Source organism: Onychomys torridus, chromosome 14 (genome assembly GCF_903995425.1).
Source record: "Onychomys torridus chromosome 14, mOncTor1.1, whole genome shotgun sequence".
Classification (NCBI taxonomy): Eukaryota; Metazoa; Chordata; class Mammalia; order Rodentia; family Cricetidae; genus Onychomys; species Onychomys torridus.
The window spans coordinates 7,522,484-7,541,585 of NC_050456.1; the positions used below are offsets into that span (position 1 = coordinate 7,522,484).

Sequence of the window (19,102 nt, forward strand, 5' to 3'; positions counted from 1 at the left end):
AGTAAAATATTTAAACTGTAGAGTAGGTTCCTTCCAATGGCAGGTATAGCTGTGGAACAGTTTTTTACAGCTGATTTGTGTCTTGAAGCTGTTAAATTTGTGAGCCCTGAGGCATGGAAAGGAGTCCTTAACAACCACAAACACGCATAGGACATGATGGGTTAAGATGACAGCGTGTTGGGTGGTCCCTGTGGCCTGCTCCTGTCTCAGAACAGGCTGTCATCTCATGCAGACCACTAGCGCTGTGGCAAGCGCGGGATACAAGTGCTGGCTGCTGCTAACCACAGAGCGCCTTTCTTTGTGGCTTTGTATGAAGCCAAGTGCTCTGTGGCTGCCTGCTTCTCGTGCTGAGATCGCACAGAAAGGAGACACTCCCGCGCTGGAGGTAATCATGGCTTGCTGCTCATAGTTACCGAGTGATCGATAGCAGCAGGCGTAAGTGTTGTCATGAACATCTCCTTTGAGGGAGTTTTCACCAATGTACAATCACTATGCCTCTTAGAATCAGCGTGGGGCAGAGAGAGTTTGTTTGTAAAGCATGTATTTAAAACGAGGTCTTTTATTTTGTTTATTCCATCATTCTGTTTTCTGTGAATGGTGCCTGGCTTTTCTGCTCTGTTTATTATGATGATTATTCTCCTGGAATTCGAATACAATGCATTCCCCCGTTAAAATCTGTTGCGTGACTGGTAGAGTCAGAGAATCACAAAACATTGAATTCTGTGTTTAAAATATCTGCATACAAACACAAGTAGTTGATATTTGAAAATGCTCAAATATCAATAACTGTATTTTCTACGTTGTGGTTAAATTTTCTATATCTTTCTTGGTCTTTTAGAGTAGTAGTTCTTTTCAGTGTTTGAATAATTTCTATTGACTAAAGCAATAATTTTCCCACTCTTTCATCTAGGATAATTTATCTGGCAGAAGGAAACTTGTCTTAACTTGTGGTTTACAGCTCAAAAAGTTGAACAAATGAAACTGCAGGTTAAAAGCCAAGGCCAGCCTGCTCTTGTTTTCACAGCGATTTCCTGTGTGATATTAGGGAAATGATGTGGGAAGCTCTTCCTGAAACTGAGTAGTTTTAACATTGGAAAGTCACTTTCTTAATATCATAATGGAGTTTGCCAGGCAAGGTTAGTGCACTCTTAGATTGGCAGGTGAAATGCTCCGGGTAGAATTTTTCAAGGATGTGTTTTCCCTCCTTGGCCCTCACAAGACAAGAAAACTAGTAAGGTTTTTCTAAATGGACATAAGACACCGTGTCTAACTACCATCTTTGTTAACTTACATTGCATAAATCAAATACCACAAATATGTCAGAGAACTCCTAGACAGGTTGGAAACAGATGTTACACAGAGGGGTTTTAATAAGCAAACACTGAGGGAAATTAAATGATTCGATTCTCCTGACTTTTTACTTACAGTCTTGATTACTTTTCCAAATTTATCTAACTAACATTTCTCCCCAAACCAAGAAATACCCTTGTTTTTCTTGATATATGTGTTTTAAAATGAATGTTTACCATTTTACTATTTGATAAATTATACATGGAAATACACAAAAAAACAGCATGTAGCTTTTTTGTAGTGTAGGCTAGAGAAGCTAGGCAAGTGCTCTAACACAAGTCACCTCCCAATCTACTAAAGATTTTGGAAATTCCTGCATAGACCATTTTTCTTATAATTAGATCTCAAAAATAAAATTTCATTAGCTGAAAACTGAAGTTTGACTTTTAAGTATTTTTTAATGTTTCATAATTTTGTGCTCTACAGCATTTATTTATGTATTTAAAAAGAATATTTCTTTTAAAGCTATGTAAGAAGGTCTTTCCAAATTACAGAAAGTAAAATCCCACATTAAAAAGTATCTAGAGCTAATATGACATGTGTACGAGGAAGTGATTAGAAGTACATGGGCACTAAACCAGTAAAATGTCCATGGCCAGACATTACTTATCAATTAGCAGATTGTTTCTTATTAAAACCAAATATTGCCCAAGAATTCTAAATGCTATGTTTAATGAACTTTAGAAATTTTAGTGTTTAACCTTAGTTGCCACTCAATTCTTTATCTGTTTACCTTGACTTATCAGTGATAAAGCTCTGTGTATACCAGAAGGAAAACATCCTCTTCTATATGAGACTTTTAGTAAAATCCTCAGCACTATGAAATTAGTATTGAAACACAGCTTAAAAGAATAGAGAAACCTATCATCAGTCCAGAGACCAGGATGTTGAGACCAAGTTTTCAAAATATTCAGAGCCAGTTTTCCACAGAGTGAAGAAGAGTTGCAGAAGTCCTGAATTAGAAGGTGGTTGCTGTCCTCCAGGGACAATGAGGATGCCAAGGAAGCTGGATAGAGCGAAGGGGGTAATGACAGATTGTAGAGCATTGACTATGGGAAGAAAGGATAAAAGGATGTTTGTCCACTAGGTGATGATCACAAAAATGTAGGGAAAAAAATGATAGTATTATACTAGCTCAAGCCATTGTGTAGTTGTTCAAGGAGTGCTAAGTGGTTTTGGTGCATACAGGGAGAGACTGAAAGGGCATTTGTATATCAGAGCTAAGTTTTAGGATGAGACATGAATTGAAGTTATGCATTTAGACATCTTGAAGTTGAAGTTACCTTGGAAGCAAGTATGTACTGTCAGGATGATTGGGCCAAGGCAGTGGCTTACTACAGATCCCAAAGTGGACCAAAGAGTAAGCAAATGAGACGGAGACAGCACATAGTGAAGTGTTTCAAGAGCCGTGAGGAGGAGCGGTATCCTCAAAGCAGAGTGAGCAAAGAGTTCAAGAAGTAGGAAGACATTCACTCTGTCACAAGCTGTGGTTTAGGTAGAGGAAAACACCATTCATGGAGGTAATAATTGATGATTAATTTAAAAAGAGTAAGAAGAGAGGAAAGAAGCAAACAATTCTTACTCTATATACATATTCACACACATTATATGCATATTTACTTGTTCTTCTATTAATTTCATTATGGAATTAGAAGGAACAGAAACTGAATTTCCCAGTACATACAGTCTCTAATGTATATAGTAGCTTCAAAATTCATCATTCTGTTAGAAGTCATTTTCAATGTTGAATGTATTTATAAGTACTAATTTTAGTACTCAATCTCAAAACATGTAAATTGTAACCTATCTGATTGGTGATGAAAGTAATAAATTTTAATAGTTCTTACATACCTTTCATAGTGGGTGCCTCCGGCATTACAATTTTGGTTTCGTCACCATGTTTCTTTAACTGGTAGACTATTTTCATCATGTTGCTATAAAACATATTGATTTGGTTGAAAAAAAAAAAGCTTTTATATTTTTCAGAACACATTCCAGATTAGCTATTTGGGCCCAAGTTTATGATCATGGAGGGCTTTCAAAAGACTCCCTTTAACAAACCATTTCTGCCTCTTAATTTTTAATATAATTTGTCAAATATAGTTTATATAATTTATCTTTTCTACAGGAGAGACAGTCAACAGCTAAAAAGGAAAAAGGCAGCTCGCAGCAGCCCAATAAAGCGGCAGATAAGAACAAAATGCAAAGAGCTAATTCTGTTACTATGGATGGACAAGGTTTGCAGGTAAGACTTTCCAGAGTCCAAATTATAGTAGCATTCATGTTTGTTACTTTCATATTCTGAGAAGGGCATATGTTCGGTTATCAACACATTCTCTCATCATTTATATTATCTCAGCAGACTTTTTCAGAATGATCATTATTAATTTATCAAAATGTCAGTCTTATACTTGATTGACAGAATGACATTCTGGGTAGATTAATCATTCATAATGTTATCTCCATTTAAAATAAAATTGGCAAAAAATCTTCTGTGAATCTGAAAGTTAGAACTAATATATAACTTTATTATGTGCACATGTGTTATTTACACCTATTATGTGTCTCAATCCACTTACACACACACACACAAATACATGCATATGTACACACACATGCACACACTTTGTATAGGTCTAATTTTGAAGAGTTAATTGATTGTGAAATTATGCCTTTAGGAAAGAAAAAACATGCATTCTGTGTAAACAATTTTCTTTTAAATAAAATAATAAAAATGAGGTATTAAGTGAATATATCCATATTTCTACATTTTAAATTAAACTCAAACATCATACATATTTCTAATTTAGACAAAGAGAAGTGGTTGAATTTTTTTTGATAAATCTGTTAATTATAACTATGTCCCCTGTCATAAAAAACCATCCTATCCACCCACATTATAAAATATTTTGTACAATAAGTCTATTTAACTAATTTGCCAATATTAATAAAAATATTTGTTAAAGTAAAAAACATTGTTTTAGTCTTTAGAATTATATGATGATTTCATTTTTTTCACCTATATGTTTCTCTGAATTGTATATTCTTTTATTTTTAGTATATTTGAAGTTTCAAACTTAGAAATTGCCAACCACAAGGATGGCACACATTTACATACAACACATGTGATTCTAATACATATAATTTTAAACAGATTTAATTAATGATTTTATCTTTTCTTAGTTGTTATTTTATTTGTGATACTAGGTATTGCATACTTCATATCCCATAAGTAGCACAGTTAAGAGTAAACAGAATATGTCTAATAATTGCTTGATAAAAATGTTGAAAAGTTCATGCAACTTAAATAATAATTGCTTACCTATTGATAATTTTTATAATCTAATAAGATACATTACAAATAGAAACTCTTTCCTGAGTAATTAAACATAAAAAGAAATTTTGAACAAAAGTTATTATATTCATGTATATAAAATTCAATTAGGAAATACTATGTCTGAGCATCATTTTTGGAAATCTTATCCATGTGTTTACCAATTTCACATGTGACTCATCTCAAATTTGAAATCTGTCCACAATTTTGATAGCAAAAATTTTACTGTGTGATCCCATAGATTTTTGCCAAGCAATATCAACACTTAAATTTAAAACAAAAATTATAAAGACTGGTAAGTTTAAATTGTTAATCACTCTGGGTTATTGCCTAAAAGCTCAATTTGTAAATTTAAGTGCATTAAACACATGCTTAGGTACATATTTCTCATCATGAAAAGCAAGCATAGATCATTTGCTAATGTTTACGAGAACACAAGAGCTATGGCACTACTCTACATAAATATTTCATATTATAAATCTGTTTGATAATCCTCTCAACTAACATGAGTTTGGTGTCATTATACATCTTATTACCATTTTAGAAAGCATTGTTTTGATACTCTGAACTTAACAGTTTCCCCATGTCCCTGCCAATAGTCAGTGATAGAGCCAAAGTCTGACCGAGGAATACCTTGGCTTACATTCTGTGTGTTTTACTCCTCCAATATCTTTGATCTTGCTCAACAAATCCAGATGCGTGTCAGTGCCGAGCTTCTGAGCACTGTCTTCTATCGTGCACTTTTGTATTATGTCAAGGTCTAAAACAACGACTGTTAACTAGAACAGTAATGTCTCTGCTCTCTGTTTCCTAAGATTAAGTAGTCAAATTTGAACATTCTCAGTTTAAAGCAAGAATTGAAAAGTATATGCAGAGTATCATAAAAGTTTTATATGATGCAGTAATATAAGTTACATTTTAATATTTATTAGAGACAAAGCTGAAATATTTAACTTTCTACAGACAGGGATAGTCATATTAAAATATAGATGATCAACATTTTTTACACTTGTAGTTCTGACAATAATCAATTTTTGAAACAATATTGACATGTGAAATTATTAGTTAAAGTTGTCAGTTGGCAAATGCAGACATCAATTCAGACAAAACAGTAGCATATAAAACTGAGTTTCAAAATTTTTTGAGTTTAAATTGGTGGATTATCCTTTACATAATTGAGTTCATCTTGGTTGTGGGAACTCACATAGTATTGAAGATAATGGAAGCATGGAAAAAATCCCTTAATTATTTCATGCAAAACAGAAAATATATTATGGCTGCTTATCATTTTTGAAACAATACAATTATTGTTTTTTGAGGCTAGGTAAAAATATATACCAAAATAAATTAATTTTCTGCTAGGCTTAAAAGGTCTATGTCATGGAAAAGCATTGAGTTGCAGCCCAGTTTGCATATAACTCATTGACAGGAGAGGTCTACACTGCTTAAAGAAGATTAATCATAGTTAGGCACATTCATCTTCCTCCTTTTCAGCTAACCAGTATAATGATCAGGATTATTATTTCTAATTAGAGGAAGTAATAGATCATGCATAACCCTAGGATGAGTCTCATTAATTAACCCAAGTCCTAGGGGACTTCAGATAGCAGTGGCCTGGCACTCTGTCTTTGTCATAGAGACACCATAGGTTTACACTTCAAACACAATATCAAATGTAATGGAAATGTCAGTTTTTAACATATGGGAACTTCCGTAATAATGAGGGTAATCCTATGTGAACAAATAAGGAAAAACAATAATTGGTTAAACTTTATTATGAGATGTTTATCTTGATCATAAATATTATGTAAAATTTCTAAATCAAAACATCATTGGAGAATGAAAGAATACAGCTTGTAAGACTTCAAATCTATGACAAAGTGACAATAATACTTAATATCTAAATCCAAACGGATGTGTTCTTCCACACAATTCATTTACCCTGTTATCCAGTAAAACTTTGTGTTTTATAATCACCAGTAAACTGAACATAAACACATGCCCTATGACAGCTACTTAGTATTTATACAAGTCAGTTCATTTCCTTGATCAGTGTGTATAATGCAGTAATCTTATTGACTCGTTTCTAAATAGTTCTTTATAGTCATTCTAACTCCATGTTTCTGTGCAAAGTTATTGGCCTATAGTTTTTAAGAACCACAACTTTTCAGCAGGGCACAGGGCAGTGGTGGTACATGCCTTTAAAACCCCAGCACTCAGGAGGCAGAGGCAGGCAGATCTCTGAGTTTGAAGCCAGCCTGGTTTATAGAGTGAGTTCCAGGACAGCCAGGACTATACACAGAAACTCCATCTTGGGGGAAAAAAAGAACCACAACTTTTCAACTGAGTTCACCTCACCATACATATGTTAGGTTATAAATAATCCACAAGACACAGAGCTCAGTAAGGCAAACATAGGACAAAAAGTTGAGGGTGTATACAGTTAAAAAGACAGCCTAGAAGGTAATCCATGGGTAACTGACTCAAACTGACAAGGTCATTAGTCATTTGGATTTATGGGCAATGTGTAACTCTAAGCACTGTCAAGAGTATGCCTCCCAAATTTAGGAACAGCAAGGATTTTAAGGCTAGAGAGAGACAGTCCACACAGAAAGTTGTAGAGGGTACTTTAGAGAAGTAACAAGTACTACATGTTCTAAGTTCTAGAAAGCTTTTATGAGCACTTTGATTTTTGTTGTGAGCAGAAAAAGGATGTGATTCACAGTATATTTTAAAGGTCTCACTCTTGTTAAGATTGGTTTATTAGAGAATTGGTTGGCCAGTGCATAACTACCATGAGCAATTAAAGGTTATAGGATTAAAGGCTCGCCATAGTTTTGTAGGTAGAGCAATGTTTTGAGAACAGAAGCAAACTGGTAAAATGAGGACTAAATGGAATGCTTGTATGGAACTGGCAGAGCTGACATCAACTGAGAAGCTGAAGAGCTTGGGTGATAGTGATTTGAGGAGAAATTCCTGATGCCAAAGAACTTAACACCAAGTAGTCAGACAGACAGGTAAATCTGCAAGTCAGGGGAAAGAATGAGTATGGATTTGGAAGTAAAACTTGTCCTGATGGTACTCAGAATGATCAACTAAGATGAGATTACTGAAGGCAGGAGCCTGTGTAGGGAGGTGCTGCATTGGATCCACAACCAGTTTAACTCCAGAATCACACTCTTTAAATTTACTGTACTAGACTGCCCCTATATAAGAATAAGGAAGACTTAAAATGATGAAATCTATGTAGCATACAGGAGAATCCAATATTAACAATCTCTTTTTATTCATGGTTTTTCACTACTTTGAGAAGACTCAGGGTGTCTCAGATACATTTCAAGCACAGAGGTTGAGTGATGGACAACTGAGAGAATATCCAAATATGACTTTCATTGTTTTTACATGTTGTTTTACTATACAATGATCTTGTATGCTATGTGAATTTGTACATTCAAGTGTGCATAATATAGGGAAAAAGGATAATTTTTTGATGGTTACTTCTTTTGTTTTGTCATCTCAACAAAATGTACCTAGTATTTTAGCATAGCAATGCACGAGTTTTCAGATAACATACTTAATTTTACTTTACTAAAAATATTTTTATAACAATGATTTTTAACTCTAATAGGACTTAAGACCCATTCAACTTGAGGGAAACCATTCCTTATATTGGAAAACTAGCCCACTATTCTTTGCTGGTGATATCATGGATCTTGAAAGAGAACCTACAACCCCCACTTTTCTTAACCAGCACAATTCATAATAACAATCTAAGCATTTGTACTTGTAGTCACAGATACATGTAGCCCTCCTACATCACCAAGGAAACTTTACTTTGCAATGCACAGCACAAAAAAATACAACCAATCAAAAGGCAGAGTTGTAGATCCTAGTTCTCATGAATATATCTATAAAACATTCCCAAACCTAAGGTTCAGGGAACATTATTGAAATGGTGTCAAAAGAGTTTAAAAGCCAGAGGATTAAGGAGTTTGCTGTAAGATTGTGTCTCCTCCTAATGACAGAAGCTACACTCATAAAGACTCACCAAAACGACAGCCTAAAACATGAGCTGAGCAAGAACAATGAAATAGACATGCCAAAATGGATGGCAGAAGGCCCAGGGGGCCTCAACCCTACACAAAACCTTTGGGAAAACTAAGGGTGGCTGAAGCTGTGAGAAATAATCTTCCTGAGGGAAGAGCATACCAGGTGGCATTCCAATAAAAAATGGTGAGCTCTGAAAAGTAACATTAGACAGACTAAGCAGGTTGTATTTAGGATCTGTATGCATACACATGTGCATTAATGCTTATGATAACAGTTAAAATAAAGAGGCCATGAATTTGAAAGGGAGAAAGGAGGGGTATATGGGAGAGTTTGAAGGGAGAAAAGGGAAGGGTGAAATAATGTAATTATATTATAACCCCCAAAAAGTTCCCTGGTAAAGGATAAATTAGATGTAAGAAAGTAAGCTTGAATATAAATAACATTGATGCATGCCTGCTATGTAGCCTGTAGGCCCTTCTTATTTTACAAATTATCTTAACAATGTACTTTAGGTGAAGGAAACTACTCCAGGGCTGAGGATGAGATTCAGTTTGTAGAGTGCTCAGCTGATGTCCAAGAAACTCTGGCTTGGATACTTAGCACTGATAAAATGGTAATGGTGGTGTGTGCCTGTAACCCCTGATACAGGAGAATCAGAAGTTCAGTCATCCTCTACTAAATAGTGATTTTGAGACCAGAACTTATCTCAAAGTAAAGAAAATAAGGGAAGGAAATGATGCAAGGAGTGAGGGGGGATAGAGCGAAGGAGAGAGGGAAGAAATCAGGAGAGGAAAGGAAAACGTATATACTAACCCAGAAGTACATTAACTTCTGAGTTTAATGACTGGATTGAATCAATGCAAGAGAACATTTCTTCTGGGTAAGCAATGCTAAAATAAAGAAATAAAGTACAACTTTAGCAATACATTTTTAGGTGGTTTGATGTAAAAGCTCTTTTTATAGTCCTTGAAACATGTTTGTGAATATGAAATTGTTATAAGAATTTAAAAAACTTAAAAAATTTTAAAACAATTGTGTGATGTTTCCATAAAACTTTATTCATATATATCAGTCATGCCAAGTTGTAGAAGCCAAGGCAAGTGTTTCTGTTCACTTCATCAGTACATATGATTTACATTATAATACAAATCAGTTGCTTTAGACTGAGTTCTGTGATGACAGGAACATAATTTCACTGGACAGATCTCTCTGGAAATCAGGATGCAGATTTTGAATGAATTGATAGTTGAAGTACCACCTGTAATGATTCATGTTCTTTATCTGAGATAAGTTATGAAAATGAGTATTTCCATTATCTTAACTGAGGGTGGCATAATGTAAGATAAAAAAGAAGGTTTTCCATGGTTTTGCTACCAAGTTTTAATTTCTTTTTTCTGAGGGAGTAGGTGCATTGGTATGTTTGATAAACAATGAAGTGTTTCACTGTGCCTGATTCCATATGTATCTTGTGCTGAGCCCTCATGGCTCTTGTCTTCCCTTTAGGTTATGCAGCATACAAGAAAGTTAAAAAAGAATGAACCCCAAGACAGTGGCATGTCCAAGATCACCATCACTATTTTTGTCTCACTTACCTGGAGTGCAGGGATAGGGTGTAGGAACAGCTCCACATTTCCATCAGCAGTAGTGCTCAGTCTGTAGCATCTTCAAAGTCACCTCTCAATTTCCAAGTCCCACTCTCCATAGGAAGGAGAGGGGTAGATTCTCTTCTTCCTTTAGAGAGCACATGCTCCAGCCATCTTGTATTTGGATCCTGAGTCTGCAATGACAAATGACCACAGATATGGCTTATTTGAGACTTTTCTTTTCACACAAATCAAAGTTTGAGGTGTCCAAGAGCCTGGCACAGGAAAATTTATTGATTATGAGGTCTCTGGGTTTACAGGCAGCAAGCAACTCAGAGTGTGCTCACATGTTCTTTCTGTGTGCTGAGAGAAATGGGGACAGGGAATGCAATCCTAGCGACTATCAGTGAACTTCAGCAGATGATACACAAGCACATTTTCTCACTTGTTGTTTATTCTCTTACCTGACAAGTCATTGGAAGCTTCATATCTTAAACATTCATCTATATTTGTACACACATGCATATGGATACAATCGGGTTCTGCGAGCATCAGAAGCCACCAAGATGAAAATATTTTAGGCAAGATCACTCAACTCTATTCTTACCATTCCTTTTCTCAAAGCAGAAAATGTCTTAACTTGTCAAACTTGACAAAGAGTAGACAGTACTTCCGGTCTTTGGCTCTCAAACCTAAGACTTCTGTCTACTTAGCTAGCACCCACATTTACTCAAGCAGATAGGCCTTCTTTTTATAGAAGCAAAGGTTATTGCAATTTGAAAGCTTTTTCTCTGAGCATAGAAAAAGATGCCAGACTTGCCTGGAATAACATTTCTGGTCTGATGAACGTTCTATGTTCCCTTCACACCTGAGCCTCACAGCCACTGCTTCTTCACCATCAGCGTAGACTGGAGAGAAAGGAGGAATTAGGTGGGTTAGTCAGCCTCTACTGAAGGAGCCCAGCTCCACACAGACTGGTGGGATACCCAGATGTCTTTAACACTGCCATATTTTATAAGCACAATGGTGTGGAGAGACGTGGTGCAGCCAACCTTACTCCTTCCCTAGTTACATCTTGGACATTGGACTTTCTTCCATGGGAAACATAATCATTCTAAACTTTTCAAGTTCTCTGACATTTCTCTAAGTCATTTTATTGATTTATCCATCTAACTAGCTTCAAAATTATACATTTATATATATATATATATATATATATGTATATATAAATAAAATTTTGTGTTATTCTACAGAACATCATTTATTTTATGATATGTTCTGTGATGTATTTCTTAGTTCATAAAAGTATGGAAATTTGGAACTAAATATTTAAACAATCTTTGTTATAATTTATAAGGACACTTATAAACATTTCAATAGCTATTTCAGAAAAGCGTTTCAAAATATTTCAAGAGAATTCTGACCAAGAGTGAATTTTAAATATAAAATGATGTAATGATTAACCATGTAAGAGGTTAAGAAAGAAACAATCATTATGATAGATATTTGAATTTTTATTACTTTGCTCAAACCCTAATTTATGAGCTTTGGAGATGGCTCAGTCAGGAAAGTAGTAGCCATACAAGAATGAGGACCATCTAGAAAACTCACGAGCAGCACTTTACTGTTGTAATATGAACACTGTGGATTCAGATACAGGAAGGACCCAGATCTTAATGGTCAATGAACTACAGACACTCAGAGATTCAGTCTCAAAAAATAAGATAGAGAAGTGCTTGAAGAAGACATTTAACCTACACACACATAAACATATATACACACTCACACACATATGCCCATACACCTATATATGTACACACATAAGTACACATACATGTTCACACATACACATACAGTCTTATTATGAAATGCTCATGTTTAAAACCAATGAATAACAATTCAAATTAAGCTTAAAATAAAATAAAATGTACATATGCTGTCATTCCTTTTTTGCATAGGATAAATTTAGGGTTCCAGTTTTGCAATATGAATGTAAAGGAATTTGTATGCAAGTCTTCAGATAGAAGTTTTGTCTTTTGATGTTTCCTCCTTGTGGTTTTTGATGGGTAAAATTGACATCTATTTCATGCCATCAGGACCAAGGCTTTATGACAGTGGACACTTCATTCACATGAACTGAGCACATTTGTTACAGGGAGGAATAGGAAGGAACTACAGATGCCACAGCTCTCCTGCCCTTGATGACTTGGGTAGAGGTGACACAGGACAGAAGGACCTTCATTCTCTTCATTAGGGAAAGTAAAACACAGATAGAGACAATGACTAACTTCAGAATTAGTTGGTTTATAGTAGAAAAATGAAGACTATCCCATCCATCATTCACATTTAGCCTATGTGAAGATGATAACATTTCTTCCTTGCCCACACTCATTATAAAGATGCCATTTCACTTAAGATTTGGAGGAAGGAATATTTAAACTGATATCATTAGAGCAGACAGCAAGAAAGGGCATGATGTAATGAAATGATTGCTTTCAATTTTCACATTAAATATTTAAGGATCATCTCTAGAGGAGAAAAAAACACCACATCAAGGATAACCTAATCTACTTCCTAACTTAATATTTAACATGTCCTATTGGTTTCATAATTTTTTGCTGAAATAGTTTTAATTTTTGTTTGAAGCTCCATTTAAACATGATATCAATATTCTTTGAGTAATGGTGTTCCTACCCAGTATACATTTATTGGTGTCTGCCTAATAACAGTGAAATTAGATAAAAGATTTCTTTTCCCCTCTACCCACAACAACAATCCCATGTTATCACTGCACTGGCACAATAGCAGTATTGTCAGTATTGTATTTCTTCCTGGACCACTTCTCACAGAGTGCAAATTTGTCCATGCACATGCTTGTAGAGTGAGTGTTCACTTCTTACCAAATTAAAAAGCCTTCTTGATGCATAGCAGAATAAATAGTGATGGAGGCAGTACAGTGAGAGATCCCTGCCCACACCCTTTACAAGAGGAGAGCAGCAGTTAGGAGACTGCTGCTTAGCACACAGTCAGAACTCACAGGGACTCTGTTTTCAAAACAAGGAAAAGAAAGTGTTGAGGGGAGAAGATGTGGACTTAAGTATTAGGTCTGAAAGAGGCTCCCAAAGGGAGACAGATTCCACGTAGAATATCAGCTCTAACTGAGGGGCACTGTGTAAAAAGAAGCTTTTCTGTGTGTAACAGGTTTCTTTGATCCCCTTAAACTGACTTGTTGCTAGTTTATGGAATGTTCTGCAAACTGTAGTCTTTGTTTTCTTCTCTTGCCTGTCATTCTGGCGGCTACAGGCACACTTTAAGGAAAGGCTTGTGTCTGAGTGTGTTTTTTGTAAGAGATCGCAGCTGTCCTCTTGTCATGCCACATACTAATAACCCCCCTTTCCCTTCTAGATCACCCCTGTTCCTGGCACACATCCTCTTCTAGTTTTTGTCAATCCCAAGAGTGGTGGAAAGCAAGGAGAACGGTATGTTTTAAAGGTTGTGCCCTTTTCCTATATCATAGAAGTCAAAAGATAAACTACAATCATGATGTAGACAACAAGGCTTCTCAATGGGTGATGCCAGCTAACACCTATACATAACAGACTCATATCAATTACTTCTTTATATTTGAAATTTTCATAGAATGGCCTTTTGGTGAGCATTTTAACCATCAGAGTTCATGAATCTTCATTTTTCTTTATCCCACCTATGACCCTTGCCTCTTAGCAAAGGGGTTGGTATGTGACAAGGATTCCATAAACAATGTTGATGGAAATTGGTTTTCTAAGTGGTCAACAGGTGGATCCTAGGTGAATCACAGCCCTTACCAAAGAACAGAAATTATATGCAACTTCCAGTCAAAATATATTATGGTGATTTTCTGCATACTTTTTAGAGTTCATCATACTGTGTTTCTAGGTGAAGCACAGTATAACTATAATAATAATAATAATAATAATAATAACAATAATAATATAATAACTAATATAAACTATAATGTCAGGCATCTCAGTATTTATTCTAATTGAAAATACTAATTTTTTTCTTTTGTAATGGATTAATAATTAGGCCATAGTATGTAACCAGATCTGAAAAGCAAACCACTAAAGAGTGTGTTCTAATATAGATAGGAATCACAAAATCAGCTACATCTGCCTTAACTCTCTTGGTGTATCATTTTTAATCTCATATATGAAAACAGGTCAAAGCAAACATTATGACTGCAGATCAGAGTCCATTGTTGTTTACAACAAATTAAAAAGATTTCATCCCAATAATAGGATTTTGAAAATTAATTTTTCTGCAGTCATTGAATTTTTTAGTTATTTTGATTAAATGAAGCTTGTTCTTTTGTCTTCCAATAAAATATTATAAACTTTTCCTTTTTCAGAGCACGTAGCTATGTTCTACTATGGCAAATAGATACCTTAATAATCATTCAAAACTTTTAAGTTCTATAATATTTCACTGAAGAGATCAGTTACTTCAGTCATGAAAATAGAAATTAAATAATAATACAAAATTACTTTTTCTGACAAGCTTAATATATTACATGTACAATTGTAATTCAAATTATTTCAGAACTAATTAAAACATTAAAATGGTAAATATTAATAGTTTGTCTTGTGGTATTTTTAATACATTGTTTATAATCAGGTTCAACATATCTCCCCATGTGTTTATCATTTCTCTGTGGTGAAATGAAGCCGAATGAAGTGTACATTATCGTTTGCCACTTAGATGGCAATAGCACATCAGAACATTTTGCTCCTATGTAACTGTACCTTAGTGACCATTTATCAACCTTTCCACAGCTGCTTTCTCTCCATAATTATTACAGCCTTTGATAACTTACAATGTATTCTCACCTTGGAGATCACCCTGTTTATATTCCATAAGTGTGATCATGCTGTACTCATCTATCTTTGCATAGCTCATTGCACTTACATCTAGGTCTATCCATTGTGTGACAAAGAAACAGGCTTCCATGCTGTTAATTCACAGTGAATCTGTACCACACGCACTTTATCTGCTCATTAGACGGCAGACATGTTGGTTGTTTCTAGTTCTTGTCTATTGTGAGCCATAGGGCAGTGGGTACGGAGGTGCGGGTGCTTCTTGAACACATTATTTTAATGACTTTAGATACACATTCATTAATGGATCAAACAGTAGTTCAGTCTTTCTGATTTGGAAGTATGCCTCTACTCTTTCCAATAAGAAATATGCCACTAAAACCTACAAGTAGGAGATGCTTTTTATCCAAATCCTCATCAGTCTTTAGTCATTTAATACTAGCCACTCTTACTGAGGTCAAGTGATCCTTCATTACGGTTTTCACTTGTTTTTCGCTAAGGGTTTGTTGTTGTTTTGTTTTTCTTTTTTTATATGTTCTATTGGCCATTCATAAGTCTTCTTTTGAAAAGGTTTATTTAGCTATATTTCTGATTTTAATCAGAATTTTTCCAATTTTTAAATTCATATGAATGTTGATATTAGCTCCTTATACATTGCATATTTGGGGAATACTTTCCCACATTCCATGGGTATGTTCATGTGTTGCAGAGATGTTTTTATCTATATTAACATGCACCAATAAAGGAAGAATATTTTGTAGTCAGATTTTTCTTTGGGCCACCAGCTCACAAATAACTACATAGAGACTTATTTTTAATTACAAAACCTTGGCCTATAGCTTAGGCTTTTCCTAACTAGCTCTTATAACTTAAATTCACCCCTATTTTTATTAATCTGTATTCTATCATATGGCTTTTACCTCTGTCCCATTCTCTTTATCAGACTTGTTCGGTGTCTGGCTGGCTTCTCTGCCTCTCTTTTTTCCCAGAGTCCTCTCTGTGCCTGGAAGTTCCACCTAGTTTCTGCCTAGCTATTGACCATTTGACTCTTTTTTAAACTAATCCGAAGGTGCCTTGGCAAAGATATATCTTCATAAGTACAAAAAGATTATTCCACAACAAGATTTAACTCCCTTAATGAAAAAATACTGAATAAATTTGATATAGAAGAAATGTGCTTATGCATAGTACAATGTCATTCCTGAACATCTCCCTAATAAAATCACAAGAAATGTAGGAAAGCTGAAAGCATCTGCTCTGAGGTCTGAAATAAGACAACTATGTCCACCTCATCACTACTGAATGCAGTCCTGGAAATCTATGCAAAGCAATCATGTAAGAAGAATCAATTAGGACATCCAAATTAGTAAAAAGAAAATCACTATATCATAGAAAACAGCAAGCATGCCTCCAAAAATAAGAGCACTTATAATCTCTGCTAAAAGAAAGATACAAATCACCACAAAGCATTAGTCCTGTTGCTACAGGTCCATGGTGAATTATTTATAATAGAAATTAAGAAAGGAAACTCAAACAGCTACTGTGGTGCAGGCTTGTGTTCCTGGCACTGAAGAGTATGAGCTTAGCCCAGGTTGCAGAGTAAGAGCTTTCCTAAGCTAACCTGACTCAATAGTGAAATACCTTCTCAACAACAATCAACATTATAGTTACAAAAATCAAATAAGGTACTAAAATACTTAAATTCAGAAGGCAAAATTTCTGTAATGAAATTTCTAAAACCTTAATTAAATATCTGTTGCCATAATAAATCATAGGTGTCTTCTCATTTTCATCAATTGGAACAATCAATTTGGTTTTGGTTATATATATATATAACCAAATATATATGTATGTATTAGTCAAATGAGTAATATGCCTATGAAAATGCCAAAGATATTCTTTTTGGTTGTTGTTGTATTTTTAAGAGAGGGTTTCTCTGTGTAGCTTTAAAGCCTGTCCTGGAACTCACTCTGTAGACCAGGCTGGCCTTGAACTCACAGAGATATGCCTCTTTCTACCTTCTGAGCCAAGGACATTCTTTATAGAGTAGAAAAAATCCTAAGTTTATATCATCTCACAGGCAGAAAAAGAAAAGTGAAAGAAAGAGAGAGAGAATCAAGTACAACAAAATATCCAAGGGAAAACATCCAGAGGAATTATACAATTAGATTTCAAAAGGTACCACAAAGCTAAAATTATCAAACTGGCATTGAGCTGGCTTAGACATACAGAGCACAATGGATGAGAATAAAGAGTTTAGAAATAAATTTCTGCCTAGAGAGCCATCTGCTTTGGACAGGGGTGCAAGCATGTGCATTGGAGAAAGGCCAGCCTTTCCAGTAAGCAGCACTGGGAAACTTCAGCATCCAGCTGCAGAAGACTACAGGAGCTTTTTCACCCTTACCAGTTATAACAATTAACCAATGCACAAAATATGAAGTTGATAAAGGAAAATGTCTCAGCATGTTAATGTTAGTAAGGGATTTTGGACAAGACTCCTCAAAACATAGTAAAGGAGAGCAAACACATCATGAATATTTTGAAGACCAAATGTATACTGCCCACAAATTAGACATAACTCTATTTTGGACACTAAGAATAAAGACTTAGTAGAAAAAATATAAAATATGCTTTTAAAGGAAACTATATTCTTCTATGTTTAGTTTGATTCCCTACACAATTTAGAGTGATCCTTAGCTTAATATCATGTTCCCAATTGGTAAATACATATTTTTCTTAAGAGCAAGTCATATAGAAGTACTCTGAAGTCATAAGGATGTTAGTGAGGATAGTGATGCTGTTAGTGCTCTTTATTAGTCACATGTTTTTGTTTTTTGTATGGTGACCTTGACTATTAAATGTCAAAGTAAGGAACTGTGAGGGCTTGTTTGGTGATAATAACAGGGAAGCCTAGATACTACTCTACTCTTGACTGAAGACCAGTTCTCCACCAGGCAAGGCTTTCCTCTTTCACTGTGGGCACAGCCTAACAAAGAATGAATATAGAATGGTAGGGGAAGAAAGGGACACCCCCCCCTAAACAGCCAGATCAGTGGAGTTAGCCCTAGTTATCAATGGGGTGACCACTAAAGCATGGGGATGATTCTGGGAAATTCTGTCTCCTGAACATGATACAGCTTTTCATTAATGAACTCACAGTAGCTGTGTTTGTCTATTGAAGAACTGACAAGATCAAGCCAGCTAAAATTCTGGTATAGATGGTGGAAGGACTTCTGAGAACTACTCCTGATTAGCTATTGTTAGCTGACAGCTGCTGGCGGTGTGCGTGTGGGGGGGAGGCATCATTCTCTTGAGGGTGTGATATTTGATAGGTTGCATGATCCAGTGATTGGTTGCATAGCCATACTCAGATTGGGAGTACCAAATGGAGTTAGTGGACAACTTTACAAAAGAATGAGAGGACCTGAAGGAGGAGGTGGGTGCATGGCTGACGATCTCTTTACTGATCCCAGGGATTGTGTCAGCAGATCTAGCAAATTAGGAGACGTTCTCTCTTTTTCCTTACCATTGAATCCATTCCTTCTGAGGCTGTGCTCACACTGAAGAGGAAAATCTTGCCTGTCAGAGCAGAAATGGCCTTCAGTCAAGAGCACAACAGTCGCTAAGTGCCTATGTTTGAAACTCTAAACAAGCTCTCAAGGCCACTTCTATTTATTTGTAATGGTCAAGTTCAACATATAAGTGGCAAAGACACTTAGGAGCTCTCAAAACAACATTGTCCTCATTAATGAAACCAGGAAACAGATGAGGGGTGAGCACGACCATGTTTAATTTTACACATGTGTAAAATTCTCAAAAACATAAAAGATTTGGCAAATAAAATGAAAAGATATCTTAAAAGGTAACCATTTAGAATGTAATCAGTTTTCCTGTGTGAAGTTTCACAATAGAACTCCATACATATATTTCCT

At 35.3% G+C, this 19,102-nt stretch overlaps 1 protein-coding gene across 5 annotated transcripts in view; it reads left to right on the forward strand.

The window, feature by feature from the left end:
* Positions 1-19,102, forward strand: part of Dgkb (diacylglycerol kinase beta) — a 700,455-nt gene that overhangs the window by 252,386 nt on the left and 428,967 nt on the right. For all 5 annotated transcript variants that reach the window (XM_036205893.1, XM_036205892.1, XM_036205894.1 and 2 more), the window contains 2 exons: positions 3,479-3,595; positions 13,723-13,796. In XM_036205893.1, the coding sequence (XP_036061786.1) occupies positions 3,479-3,595; positions 13,723-13,796 (191 nt within the window). The remainder of the gene's footprint in view (positions 1-3,478; positions 3,596-13,722; positions 13,797-19,102) is intronic.